Source organism: Halichoerus grypus, chromosome 4, assembly GCF_964656455.1.
Source record: "Halichoerus grypus chromosome 4, mHalGry1.hap1.1, whole genome shotgun sequence".
In the NCBI taxonomy this organism is placed as follows: domain Eukaryota; kingdom Metazoa; phylum Chordata; class Mammalia; order Carnivora; family Phocidae; genus Halichoerus; species Halichoerus grypus.
In genome coordinates this window covers 150,782,579-150,797,836 of record NC_135715.1, presented here as the reverse complement: position 1 = coordinate 150,797,836, position 15,258 = coordinate 150,782,579, and the positions used below count along the sequence as shown (strand labels likewise).

Here is a 15,258-nt window from a genome sequence, read left to right as displayed (position 1 = left end):
GTGATAGGACATTGATGAATTAACCACGTGGGTGTGAATCTTGACCTTATTGATTCAGAACCCTGATTTTTGTCATTGCAATTAGCCAATTCATATAGTCTATTTAGTGATTCACAGCCAAAAATAAAACCAGCATAAGGATTAAAAACACTTGAATTGCTAAAACCAGCAGATTCTCTCCCAGAAGACCCCTATGAGGGGTCAAATGGTGGTAAGAAGGTTGCTTGAGCAGAAAGAGAACAAAGGAAGTTTGTTATATAATTCACATGTTTAATGTCACCAGACCAAAGTCTAATGCAACCCCCTCAGTGGGGCTACCGTTGCTAATGTGATGAGAGATACTCATCTATTGGCAAAGACCACCCTTCCTTTATGCAGGCCCTACCAGCTTTTCCTTTCTGGGATTGTTTTTGTAATTTTTTTGTCATTAACCAGCCATTCAGATATGTTGTTAAAATCTGCAGTCTTTCTCTGGCCTACGAGTCTAGTTACCTTTTTCAGGTAACTATGCTTATTTTTGCTATGACCCCTGAATGTGATACCTTAATAGGTCACCGGAGATTTGGGTTGAGTGTATATCTACTACGATAAATCTTGGAAAACACATTCAGTCGGGTAGCTGCTTTTTGTTTCTTGTTTAAGTTGTTTGGGGGAATCTGTTTACTTTTTAGATTTGGTCCATTTTCCAGCAAGGCAATAATCAAAAGGAGAAAGGGGAGGAGTACCAGGATTTATTAGCCATCTATCAAGTGCTATACTAGGCCCTTTCTATGCCTCTTCATTTGGACTTCTAATCACTGTTTAGCACTGTTTCCATTTTTCAACTGAGGACAGATTCAGAGAAGGTTGCTAAAGGACATAGTAGCTAAAGTGGTAGAATCAGAATGTGAGCCTTAGTGTGTCAGGGCCTGGGCCTTTGTGTTGCCTTTACTGCCATCTTTAAAAAACAGAGTTAGTCGAGTAAGTGACTCCATGGCTAATCAGCTGAAGAGATGACTACATCTGATGTTAGGCGCGTGCCAGCTCTGGGGCAATGGACCGATTCTCCTGCCTTCCAACAACCACAAACCAGTACTTTTGTACACTAAAAATAAATGAGAATTAAGTTGAGTAGCACTGATCTACATGTTATTTTTCGAGACCCCCATTGATCTTTTCAGGGAACAAAAAGTTCCTGACCTTTTCAAAATACAAGTTTACAGTTGAAGAGAATAATATCCTCAGCTGACTATTTGGCAAAGAACAGGGTATGTAACTTGTTAAATGCTTATAAAATTCTTGCTTACATTTTTTGACACCCCTTAGAAGAAAAAGAAATACTGAAACTGTGGAACAAATGTCTTATAACCCGTCCTATCTATGGCTCTTGCACACTATAGAATTGCCTTTGTTACTTGTTATTTTTCCCAGCTCTTCAATTTATATTTTGCTTAATTTTGTCTCTTAACTAAGATCTGCAAGCAACTTAATGATTATAATGCATGCTGGAACTGAATGCTTGCTGGGTGTAGGCAAACATTTGAACATAGCACTGTAGTTTGGGAGAATGTAGTATTACAGATTTAAATGTTAACAAACTAGTAAGAGAGCTAGGCCCTAGTTGGGGAAATGAGACCGCACTCCTCTTGCCATGGGCTGTGTGTCACACAATGATGGCAGTATTTATAGTGTGCGCTGTGTGTCAAGTACCTTATTTAAACCTCAGAACCACCTGTAAGGTAGATATTGTAATCACTGTAATTTTACAGAGGAGGGCTCTGAGGCGCAGAGAAGTTATGTATATAAGTTCTCAATGGCAAAGCGGAGACTCAAATCCAGACTTGGGACTCCAGAACCTGAACTTCACTCCCAGCACTGTAAGGGTCCTGGGTTGCCATCTAAAATCTTCCTGGAGCCGCAGTGGGGCAGGCGGTCCTGCATTAGCAACTGGAAGCAGATGCGAGCTGAGTGAGAGTTAGGCACCCCCTGGACTGGCTCATTTCTCCCCCAGTCTAGACATCAACATGTTTCCAGTTACTCTCGTAAGCCATAGTTTGTCCTGGCGTAAGGCCAATTACTTCCTGATTTGAGAGACCACTCCCCCTTTCTCTCACCCCTTTATTCTGTCCCCGTCTCTCCACATCTGCTTGGTGGTTTGGAATGCTTGAGCCAGGTATTCCTAGAGCTTTGCTGAAATGGCACAGGAGTGTTTTCGGGCTTCAGAAGTAGCTTCATCTTGTCCTCATGTATCAGAGGACAGAAGACCTTCTGAAAGGAAACTCACCTTTTACTTTCCTACAGTCAGCTCTCTTACAACATACCTCTTCTTCACAGAATAAGACAATGTTAGGGTCCAGTCTCTCACACTGAGATGAGAAAACTGAGGCCCAGAGATCTCCCCAAACTGATCTCTTCCTCTGTAACTACACTGTCCAGTCCACGAGCCTCATGTGGCTGTTTAAATTTCAGTATGATGAGAAATCTAATTTCTTCAGGTGCACTGGCCACATTACAAGTGCTTAACAGCCGTCTCTGGCTAACGGCTACCATACCCGACAGTGCTCCTGGGTCCTGAATAGATCTGTCTTGTCTCTCCTGACTCCTGTGACACTGGCCTTCAGAGACCCTGCCAACCTCCCAAGTTTTCTCCACAAGGGTGCCAAACCATGCAGATCATCTCCAGAGTGTAAGGGATCTGACACTCACAACTAACAGAACACCAGGAGTTTGAAGGTACTGGATTTCTAGGCATCTGGGAATATCTAGAAATCCTAATGGAAATACAACCACACACACATGTATCAGACACACCTTCAGGCCAGGGCTGCTTTCTCACTTGTTCTACCACAACAGAAGCATGGAGTGGCCTCCCCACCTCCTGGGGTGGGGGAAGGTGCTGGTGGACCTGAGCTTTGGCCATCGGGTAGGTCTGAATTTGTGTCATTTGTATCCTGGCTTTGTGATGTTGGTCCCATGAGGTAAGCTCTGTTAGCTGCAGACTCCACCTATTCTAGGAGCTACTCCTATATTTTAAAATGGGGAAAGTGGGGGCACCTGGGTAGCTCAGTCATCACGCGTCTACCTTCAGCTTAGGTCATGATCCCGGGGTCCTGGGATCGAGCCCCGCATCAGGCTCCCTGCTAAGCAGGAAGCCTCCTTCTCCATCTCCCACTCCCCCTGCTTGTGTTCCTGCTCTCGCTGTGTCTCTCTGTGAAATAAATAAAATCTTAAAAAATAAAATGGGGAAAGTGCTCTGTATATACCACACTGGGTTTATTGTAAGGACAAAAAGAATCTCCTCAGCACACAGCCACCACTCAGTAACTGTGGATGTGGTTCTCCTTTTCCAAGATTCACTGCTTAACTCCAGATTGGCTTAGAGGAATACTGCTTAAGTAATGGTCCCCATAGCACCAGCAGCCCCCGCCCTGCAGTAATGGATAAATGCAAATCAGGGAGGTGCTTAGCCAACCACTTCTGCGGCCCATGGCAAGATTAATAAGCCAGTAAAGCAGCATGTTCTTTCCTATGAATAACTTAGGCTTTTCGTGAGGTTTACTAGCTGGTGGATCTATGTGTATTCTAATCATCTAATATTCTACTTAAGGTTTTGAGTAATAGTTTAATAATTAGCAACTAACCTCTTTGGATCCATACAAGCTCAGCACTCAGCTAATTCACTTTTTCTACAGTCAGAGAGAATATGAAATAAGACATGAAGACAGTGATTACATCAGCCCAGGCTTTGTGACAACTCGGGATTTCCAGGGAGTCAAGTGGGGTTATGAAATTCTCAAAATTTAATTTGAATCCATATTTTTTAAAGGGCGCCTGGCTGGCTCAGTCAGTAGAGCATGTGACTCTTGATCTCAGGCTCATGAGTTAAAGCCCCATGTTGGGCATGGAGCCTTCTTAAAAAGGAAATAAATAAATAGAAAATTAAAAATATAAAATGTCAAATGGTGCTTTGGCGACAGTAAGAAAAAGTCAGGAAGTCCACAAACCCACGAAGGTGTCTGCCCTAAAAGTCTAGAAAGTACTGCATTACTGAATCAGCTTTCATAGTAAATGTTCCATAACAAAGGCCTGTTGAATTTGGTCACAGTTATTACAGAGTAAAGGGCTTTTATTTGTTTGGTCACATCTTTATCATTTAAGAAATTTTTAAAAATGATATTTATTTTTATTTCAACATGTCAACTGTGCATTTCCAAAACAGCAGGCTTTTCAAAGGAATAAATCAGAACTGTAAACACAAGACACAGTATAAGTTTTTGACTTCCTAGAGTCAGTTTCACAAATCCACATACTGTACATTCATAGGTGAGGTTCAGCCTGTCATCCATTTCTTTATTTCTATAATTACATAAGCATAATAAATACATCTGATTTTAAAGGTCACTTAAAATGAGTCATGATAATTTACAGTACAGTACGTTTTCAGTTCAAGTGCAAAAATAACTATTTGCTTAATTCTATTTCTTTCTGTTATTTTATTTTTAAGCTGTGTTTTGTGGCAAAGCTAGACATCCAAGTATAGAATTTCTTCCCCCAGATGCAGTATTGGGCAGAAGTATGGTGTCATGGAGAAGCCCTCAGTTTACAACTCATCCTGTCTAATCAGGGTCAGAGGTAAGGTGAGTTGCTCATTTTTAACTCTGTTCTTTCCTTTCCTCTCTCCTGTGCTCACTCACAGTTACTACACATACCATAATTGACCTTCATTCAGCTAAAGCAGCATTCCCTTTTCCACAGCCCTCCCCCAAGGCTTCCTCATATCCTCAGTTTTTCATTTTTAGCAGCAGGCCTTATGCATGAATCACTCAGCCACGGTTCTGACTGCAGCTATGATATTTACAGTAGCATACCCCTATCTGATCTGTCCAGCGTCTGACAGTATCTTCATGAAAAAGAATATACTGAGATTTGTTTTTTTAGTCATTGGAAAATATAGTTCTCATCCTTTCCATTCCTGGCTTCCTATTCACCACCTTTTCCCCTCACCAAAAACAAAACAAAAACTTACCCATTGTGTAATTTTTAAAAATTGTATCCCTCTCCCAGGCACTTAAATCTTATACTGTTATTTGTAAATAGTACTGCTTAATTAAAGAAACCCTTAGGAATTCAGTAATTTTTTTTAAAATTCCATCAGCTACTTAGAGCCCAAATCACTATAAAATTGTTAAACAGTGATCGAGGCTATTTACAGTATTGATTAATATTTAGTAAACCCTTGTCTGTCAAGCCATAGGATACTGAATTGGTTGGTTTATTTGAAATATTCCCTCCTCTGGTCTTAAAGCCCATTTAAAACAAAAGGCGTTTTAAAGCTCAGGTTAGTTTGCAGTAGTCAATACGGCTTTTGCTGCTCAAAGAATTGACTATTTTCATTATATACCATATACATATAAAAATATATTTGCTAGAGATATGCCAAGTTTCTGATGAAACTTTTTCCTTTTTTTTTTTTTTTAAACAAAAGCATATAAGCTAGTAACTTATCTGGCTACTTTTTTAAATATGTCATGTAATTTTTTAAATAGTTCTCTTCAAGAGAAACAAAATTATAGATATATTTTATTTCTTCCCAGTTTGTGTTAAGAACCAAGTAATTAGAATAAATAATCAGAAGAGGGAAATTGTGTCAGCATTCACCTTGAAACACTTTCTTTTCCCTCCACTTACTTAGTGTAACTGCTGCTTTCAACCCTTACTGCACTGGCAAAGAAGTCCTATAGTCCTTAACCTAACCAACCGAAGAACTGGAAGTCTTCACCGAACTCCCATTCCCCTTCTGTGATTCCAGTGGGATTATGGAAAGTTTATCTGTTTCTGCCAATATGTACTGTAGCTCCTGTGTATGTGTGTGTGTTTCCATGTTGATGAGTTCAGGTATTTAGAAGCGTATATAGTGCTATGCTTCTCAAGGTGAGGCATGTTTAGGTTCAGGGAGCCTCTCCCTCTGTCCTGGCAGAGGAGCCTGGTTCCATGCAGGGTGTGAGATGAGTGGGAGCCCTCAGTGTTCCCCAGTGGCAGGCTGAGCCTGTTGGTCCTCACTCTCCTCCACACGCTGGTCCACACTGGGGTGAGTGGGGCTGCTCTGCGTCTGAGATGCTGCTGCTTGAGGGGATGGCTGGTTTCTAGATGGGTCAGAGTGAGTCTCACATGGGACAGGCCGGGCTCCACCAGCTAGAGAATTTTCCCGATTCTCACTGGTCCCCTGGAAGGAAAAAAAGAGAAGATGTTCAAGTCAGGGCTGCTTGCAAATATATCCAACATTTTTCATATGCCTTCAAGTAAGATATAAGAAACATGGGGAGAGCATCCTGAAGTAACTTCAGGGAACAAATAATAGAGGAATAAAGATAGAATGTCTTACCTTTCATCTCCTTTCCTATGTGCAACTGCCAAAGCCGCATGAAAAACACAAACACTTTAAGCAGATGTATCTTGTGGATAAAGGAACATCACTACCAAAATGCCTGGTACTACTAAGAAAACAATTTACATCAGCAAATATTTACTGAGCCACCACCATTGTGACAAGTCACTGAGCAAGCAGCATGGAATTGAACAGAATTCAAGAGCTGGAAGCACCTGTCTGACAGAAAGTAAGGAAGGCATTCTTAGCCTCAGAGAAAAGCCAACAAAAGAATGTCCTGAAATTAAGGGTCCTGATGAATACTTGGGATTTAAAGTATACACTACAAGTTAAGACAGAACATCTGTGTAAAAAAGGGGAATGGAAACAAGCACTTAGGTCACCAATAGTAAGGAACTGTGAGTCCACACATACTCCAGCGTATCACCCCCGCCCCCAGGATGTCTGTAAAATGCTACATCGCCAGAGTCCTGATTGATACAAATCAGGAAACATGTTTTTTTTAAAAACAGATTTTCCTCTGAATTAGTATACATCACTTCAAATAGCTGACCACCAAAGAAAAAGTTTTATTTCTGTGATCAATTCTAAAATGTAAAGAAATCTTAATATGATGACTTCTTATTTGTAAGAATAACTAAGCCATACCAGCCAGTTTTTATTAATCCTAACATGCCAGAAAAAAAAATGCAATGATAATATGTAGGCCTAATAGGCTTCTGTGAAAATGAGGATGAGTACCCAAAGTAATGAAAACACTGCTATTCAAGCAGAAGATCTTATCCTTTCTTCTGCTTCACCTCACTGCTTCGCATCCTTCATATGCTCCTTCCACCCCAAGACTCTTTTTTTTTGACTGAGCAGGACATTCATGTGAGTTTATAATCTTGATAAATGAGTAAGATCATGCATAGACCAGGATGCATTATGAGTATGGGAAGACTCAGATTTGGTTTAAATTATAGAAATATTACATGTTAGTTTACAAAGTCATGATAAATTTAATTAAGGAAGTTCGTATTTTCTAAAAAGGAAATTATCCAAATTACTCTTTATTTTTGTCTTATGTGTTCTCTGAAGCTACTCTAGATATAGAGCTGACATGACTCATCAAGTAAAAGGATATGATTAATATAAACAGGGAAGTAGACTCATTACTTTAGCTGAACTATTCATAGAAGTCACACTTGATCGTTTCCAAAGTCAGTAGATAGCTTTAGTTAACAATTACCCATACTGTTTTATCAACATGATCTGACTTTACTCAGGAGAGACTATATCTCTAGGGACGAGAAAAAAAACACAATTTTTCATGTGAGGCCACCAGCAAAACAACACTTCCACTAATTTGAGTATTCCATTAGACTCATACAGTGGCTCAGGGTATTAATTCATCAGATATCTATTGAAGTCCTATTATATATAAGGTCCTCACTAGAATTTCAGAATTACAGAGATTAATAAATAATGGTCTCCCGTGGCAAGAACCATATATTCTCACTGGAACTGGTATCTGTCAACACTGAAATTTTAAAGAAAAGTACAATTTCTTGGATTTATTTTCTTTCTTTCAAGAAATATCTTCTCTGTGAAGCCTTACTGAGCTCCATAAGGCAGAATTTTCCCTCTGTAGAACCTTGTATATACCTCTATAATTTAGCACTTGTCACAGAATACTGAAATTATTTGTCCGCATGTTTGTTTTGCCCACCAGACCTTCCATAAATCTCGCTGAGTGAATAATTCACACAGCTGAGCCCACTTAAGGGCGTACCTTTACCTGCAAAGGCTGTATCTCGGGAGCACGGCTATCTCTTGTTAGCTGCATCATCTCTTTAATTTGGTAGAGTGCATAGACAAAAGTCACCCAGGGAGAGGAGCTGACCCCCCAAGCTGGCTTGTTCACATCCTCCTGTTCTTCCTGGTGCTTGGTTTTCCTGGGCGGAAGTCTGGGCTCCATGCGTGGCATGACGTCCTCTGTCTGCTGCTGTACCAGGTCAATGGTCGCTATGGGAACAGGACTAGAGGGAACAGGAATCCTTTCTGCCAGCATTGTCTTGTCTGGAGAGAAAATCATGTTTAAATCATTTTTCAGAGTTTTCTACATATTTAAACAAACATAAAAATAAATAAGCAGACAATCCCATAAGCCCATTCTAGTGTACTTGGCCACATTAGTAAATTACTGTGTATTGAGGGCCTCTTGGTGCAAGTACTGAACAACAGATGTGATGTTTATCTTCCAGGATCTCTTTATAGGTATTAATAGATATTAACTTATATTTATTTATGAAATGTATTCTTCATTACACTTAGATATAATTTAATCTATGGGTATGGGTTATCGTGAATGTTGTCTTAGGCCCACTTACAGGACTGAGTTTTTAAAGATAAGCATAAAAACAGTAATAGCTGTTTTTATTGGCCTTTTACTGAAGGCATGGACTAACACTCTATAATCCATTTAAGATTTTTTTAAAAAGTGAGAAAAAAAAGCATTGGTCTTTCTTTCTGTATAACTTGTTAGCATTAAAATCTGCCTCTGGGGTTTTCTGTAACAAGCTAGTTTTTCCCTAAACAGAAAAAGGTGCTTGAGGCAAATGCTCCTTAAAGACTAGGACACCAGGGGCACCTGGGTGGCTCAGTTGGTTAAGGTTAAGGTTAAGTGTCTGCCTTCGGTTCAGGTCATGATCCCAGGGTTCCCGCATCAGGCTCCCTGCTCAGCCGGGAGTTTGCTTCTCCCTCTTCCTCTACCCCTTTCCCCTGCTCATGCGTGCTCTCTCTCTGTCTCTCTCAAATAAATAAATAAAATCTTTAAAAAGAAAAAAGAATAGGACACCAAAGAAGATGAGCCTTGTTCTGGGACCCAAGAGCTAAGCAAGACTGGTTGGTTTTCTTCATTAAAAAGAAAAAAGTTGATTCAACTTGTACATTATATTTGATATGACCTCCTTTCTATATGACAATTTTAATGAGGGTCATGCCTGGTTAAGGGAAAACTTCAAATTTAAGTTTTTAGATATTCCAAATGAATGTAAAAGTATAACAATTATTACCACTCCCTATCCCTAGGAGTAAAATTGCTGTATAGGTTAAATGTATGTGATTTAAATTTGAAATCCCTTTAGAGTACCAGAGAAATTTAAAACCAGTTCTTCCCATACTACCTTGTACTACAAAACAAAACAAAAACATGAAAACCCCAAGCTACTTAAAATGACCAGCATTCGTTTCAACATAGGAGACAGCTTCTCTCTAGCAGTGGTACACATAAATTCATTGATACACACCACTGAGAAAATCTCGCCAGGCAGGTCTGTTACCACCTCTGGGTTCCTGAGGGGTACGTATAGAATTCTCCATGGCTTCAACCTTAGGAACCAGTAAGAGAATGGACAGGTTTACCTTCTTCCTCATCTGGCACTGCCAGCCACTGGATCAGGGCAAAAAGCAGGAGGATCACCAGGCAGGCCATGCCGATTCCTCGAAAGGTCGCAGCAGCCCCTGTGGAAACAAACAGAGCACTATACAGAGTAATTCCAGGAAATGCAGATAGCCTTCACCCCAAACTGTCAATGTGCCGAAGTTCAGGGCAAAGGCAGCAGGGCTTGGGATGAACCAGGGAATGATGACTAGTCAGTGGCTTCATACAGTGGACAACAGGCCTGGTAAGTGCCAGGAGCCCCCAGTGCTGGTACTGGATTGGTCATGCATCAGATTTTAAAACTACATTTACAAAGGATTGTCTCTGAGTGCCTCTTACCATAAAACTCAGTGGTGCTCTCTTCTTCCTAAAGACCATTTACCTGTTAAACAGCCCTATTAATCAGTAGTTGGAACGGCAGAACTCAAATAGTGCTATAAATTCAGATACCCTGGGCCCACCTTGCATAGATGACTGAGCAGTCCAGATTCCTTGAGCAGGATAATCTCATCTCCACGCCACCCCCTGTATTTCCGACAAGGGAGGCTGGACCGGGCAGACAGATTGTGTCATCAGAGATGCAGCGACATTACCAAAGGCAGCAAATTGCTACATTTTTCTGAAATAATGATGAATTTTCTTTCCTCTAGCACTATTATCAGCAGGTTTAGGGTACCTTGCTTCAAACCAAAAGCACAGGTGCTTCTTCATTTGTTTGGCTCCTTTGAGGTATCTGTGTAGCATCCCATCAGGCTGTTTGTCATAGAAGTGTGCACAGTTACGGGCTGGCTCTAATCATCGTAATGACTTAAGCACACTGCTTTACAATTACGACTACCATGAAAGGGAGAAAGATAATATGAATACTGGAGTTTAGCTTCTGGCAATCTTCAGTAATAATTTGAGTGTTTACTGAGGTGCTGCTGAAAAATTGTATAAGTTCTCAACAAAGAAGAAAGGGAAAAGGAGAAAGCCATTCTTACCAAAATAATTGACTAATACGCCTCCGATCATGGCACCACAACCTCTCCCCAGACCCAGGTGAAGGCCCTGCAGGATGCCCTGAGCAGAGGTCCTCAGCTCAGGGGGAACAGCTGCACTGAGGTAAGAAATGCATGCTGCCCAGATGGCTGCGTGCGTCACTCCTGGAGAGGAAGAAGAGTGGGAATGTCTGATGAGCGTTCCTTAGTTTACTCTTTTTTGGAGTGCGAAATATTTACTTAATTACACACACATACATACTAAGGACATATACTTGATTTCTAGTAAAATATGCATAACAAAATTTACCATCTTAACCATTTTTAAGTGTATGGTTCAGTAGCATTAGGTACATTCAAAGTGGTATGCAACCATCCATCTCCAGAATTTTTTTTTTTTATCGTCCCAAACTGAAACTCTGTACCCATTTAACAATAACTCTGCTTAGGCCCTGGAAACTGCCATTCCACTTTCTCTGAACCTGACTACTCTGGGTACCTCCTATAAGTGGAACCATTTATCAGTGGAATTGGTACTTGTCCTTTTGTGTCTGGCTTATTCACTTAGCATAATGTCCTCAGAGTTCATCCAAGTTGTAGCATGGGTCAGAATTTCCCTCTTTTTTAATATTCTCTTGCATGGAGATAACACATTTTATTCATTCATCTGTTGATGGACATTCCAGTTGTTTCCTCCTTTTGGCTATTGTGAATCCTGCTGCTACGTGTATGGATGTTCAAGGATCTGCTTGAGTCCCTGCTGTCAGTTGTTCGGTGTGTACACCAAAAGTGGAATTACTAGGTCATAGGGTGATACTATGTTCCACACTTTGAGGAGCTGCCTGCTTCCCACAGTTGCTTACATTCCCCTGAGAAATGCAAAAGAGGCAGTTCCAATTTCTCCACACCCTTCCCAGCACTTGTCATTTTTCATGTTTTTTTATAATAGCATTCCTAACAGGTATGAAGTGCTATCTCATTGTGGTTTTGATTTGCGTTCCCTAATGGCTAGTGATGCTGAAAATCTTTTTATATGTTTACTGGCTATTTGTGTAACTTCTTTGGAGAAATGTCTGTTCAAGTCCTTTGCCCATTTTTGAACTGGGTTGTTTGGGGGTTTTTGCTGTTGAGTTGTAGGAGTTCTTTATATATTTTGGGTTTTTAACCCCTTACTGGACACCTATTATGACTTAAGATTATTTCCAATTTTTTCCATTATAATTAGCACCATGATTAAAATTTCTAGAGATACAGCTTTTTACATATCTGAGATTATTTATTTGGCTATAATTCTACAAATAAGGTTACTGATTCAAAGGATATAATAATTTTTATGCCTTTTAATATATGGTTCCAATTTGTTTTCCAAAAGAGTGTAGAGACCATTTACAGTGCCTCAATACCCATTTTGTTATATTTTCACCATTTGTTGGGAGGGAGGGAAGGATAAAGGTAACAGATGAAAAATAATTTTGGTATAGCAACTGTGCACTGTCTGAATTTAAATCTTTTATTAGAGCACTGCTTTAAATGTAATAAAAAGATCCTGCCACAACAGGTTTTCTAGCTAGAAGGGGTTAAGAAATCATCTGGTTCTGCCTAGATTAAGTCATGAGCTTGCTCCCTGAAAAATAATCTCATTTTGAGATAATAGCATCTCATTACCTATATTTTGAAAAATTAAACTAGAAGATTAATATTCATTTAAGATTTAATCTGACATTAGTCTGCTTCTGACTGAAATGGAATAATGGACTGGATTTGCCCTCCTTCTGAAACAATCAAAAACTGGACACAATATATGAAACAGTAGTTCCCAAGACACTGGACATCAAAACAAGGACAGTGATCTCTGATTGATGGGGAACAAATGAGGAGCCCTAGTACTGCCTGGTTAGAGTTTAAAAGCTGCAAGGCATAGAGGGGGAGCCACTGAGTTGAGGAGCAAAAGCCGACAGTCTGGAGAGACCACAGCTGCTAGAGTTCCAGAGAGGGCAGAGTACCAGGGAGGAGAGAGCTTTACAGAGAGATACCACGGGCGTCGGCAGGTGGTCTCCCTCAAGTGCTCAGCAGAGTGCTGCAGCAAAAGCATGGGTACAGACTGTCCACAACCAGGGAAAGAACCATCCAAAAGCATTACAGAGAACAGTACTCAGAACCCATACAGGGCCAGGAAAAGTACCTGTTTCCACCAAACTGGAAAACTCATGATTCCTGGGATTGGGAGAGTACTCAAAAGGGCCTTGTGTTAGTATTATGAAAGAATGAGAATTAGTCTGAACACTGCTTTGGTCCCACCTAAGTAATCTTCACAAGCAAAACCCTAAAGGATCATACTATTTCCAAGTAATTTATCTGTATCCTAGTACAAAGCTCAAGAATATTTATAGAAATACAAAAATATCCAGCACCCAACAAAGTAAAATTCACAATGTCTAGCATACAATTAAATTACCAGGGATGATCTTAAGTGGACCCAATAATGGAATAAACACTGTTTTTACTGGATACCTTAGGTTATATGCCCTATAGTTAAATAATAAAAATAATTTTTATGAGGTTTATATGTTTCAGTAATCATTTCAACTAGGTTATTTTTTAACTAGAAAAATGGACTAGATGATTAGAAACAGTATGCATATTTAATTTCCACAGAAGTCAAATAAAGAATTTGCTTTATCTGACTAAACAATTGCAATACCTTAGATAATACCAGCTTTCTCAGAAGTGAGAAAGCTGGGTAGTTTTTTTTTTTTTAAAAAGATTTATTTATTTTAGAGAGAGAGAGCAAGCAGAGAGAAAGGGAGAGGGAGAGAGAGAATCTCAAGCAGATTCCCCCTTGAGCATGGAGCCTGACGCGGGGCTTGATCCTTGGACCCTGAGATCATGACCTGAGCAGAAATCAAGAGTTGGAAGCTCAACCAACTGAGCCACCCAGGCGCCCCCTAGAGTCTTAATTATAAATGTTGACACAGTAGTACACAGTGGAAATATTCTTAAATATTTCCCTTTATATTATTAAAGATGCTGCTAATTCCATTTCTTTTCAGATACGCATATTTCTTCATTAACAACACTAAGGAAAAAACTTAAATATTCTAAGAAATAAGATGAATGTATTCAAAATTAGATTAGTAAAATCCAACATAGATGTGGAAATCATTTCTTAAAGATGAATCATCAAAGATGTAAAACTACATTAAATGATTATAAATTAACGTTAATAGTGAAGCCAAATTGATCCTTATATCTGTGTGTGAGCAGTCAATTGCTGGATTTACAAGTAGACAAAGATGGGCCTATGTATTCATGTGACCAAAACAGTAACATATTTTTGTTATAATTCCAGGTCAAATATAATTCCAACAGTAAAGAGAGTTTCTTTTTCTTCAAAATTCTAAGGATTTTCTAAAACATTGAGTCTTCTAAGATAATTAAAGCATCTTCCAGAAGGATGACTTAAGTCAGGATTCTTATTAAAGATTCTTAACTATTCTTAGAATTTGGGGGCTAGTATTATGTGGCAGTTGTAAAAGATTCTCTGTAGTCAGATTTCTAGAGTTTCCTTACTGCTTTTTGGGACTAATTAGATAATTGGGAACTATATTCCTTAAAGCAACTCAGAGCATTGGCTGAAGGAAAATATAGTAAAGCATACACTAAAAAATTTTCTTTGGTACCAAAAGCAAAAGAATGAAAGCCACTCTGCCTCTATGCTCCAATATTCTCCAGGGCAGATGTAGAATTAAAAATTGGTTTCTCTGAGATCCCTTATTTCAAAATATGTAAATACAAGAATCCATACTACTTCCTAGAAAAGAAACTAGCAAAACTGAAAAATCCCATGAAACTTCTAGTAATATTAGTTATCTGAAACTCTTGCCAGTGTTTTTACTACGGTTCTGGTCCTCTAATTTTAAAACAATAAAAAAGCAATTTCCACGGGGCGCCTGGGTGGCTCAGTCGTTAAGCGTCTGCCTTCGGCTCAGGTCATGATCCCAGGGTTCTGGGATTGAGCCCCGCATCGGGCTCTCTGCTCAGCGGGAAGCCTGTTTCTCCCTCTCCCACTCCCCCTGCTTGTGTTCCCTCTCTCGCTGTGTCTCTCTCTGTCAAATAAATAAATAAAATCTTAAAAAAAAAAAAAAAAAGCAATTTCCAAACCTAAAAACTCCCCACCATTTTTCATATTCGTAAGGCAAGAAAGAAAGTCTTAACAGTTGTGCTACCTGAAACAACTTTCCTGTAAGATTTGGGAGGTAAAAGATATAAGCTGAGAAAAGAAAATGCTTCTGTCTACTTTATTTTTTATTAAGAACTGTGAAAAAGTAGATGATTACTCTCTATATGATGAAATAAATAAGCAAATTTATTCAGTGGCATGGGTAAAAGTGTTTTCACACTAGAGCTACAACTTTTTAAACCTTTTAGTATGAGATAACTAGGTTGGGTGGAGCAGTCTAAGAATAAAAAGATGCTACCCCCTGACTGAT

At 39.5% G+C, this 15,258-nt stretch overlaps 1 protein-coding gene across 4 annotated transcripts in view; it reads right to left on the bottom strand.

Annotated features, from left to right (window-relative positions):
• Positions 1-5,433: 5,433 nt before the first annotated feature.
• MFSD6 (major facilitator superfamily domain containing 6) overlaps positions 5,434-15,258 on the bottom strand; it is a 68,764-nt gene continuing 58,939 nt past the window's right edge. For 3 of the 4 annotated variants that reach the window (XM_036121324.2, XM_036121323.2, XM_036121322.2), the window contains exons 4-7: positions 10,772-10,933; positions 9,770-9,868; positions 8,145-8,425; positions 5,434-6,202 (exon numbers count right to left, since the gene is read on the bottom strand). In XM_036121324.2, coding sequence (XP_035977217.1) covers positions 5,999-6,202; positions 8,145-8,425; positions 9,770-9,868; positions 10,772-10,933 — 746 coding nt within the window. In that variant the 3' untranslated portion in view covers positions 5,434-5,998. Of the gene's footprint in view, positions 6,203-6,361; positions 6,387-8,144; positions 8,426-9,769; positions 9,869-10,771; positions 10,934-15,258 lie in introns of all 4 variants that reach the window. The other variant, XM_036121325.2, reaches the window with a different exon arrangement.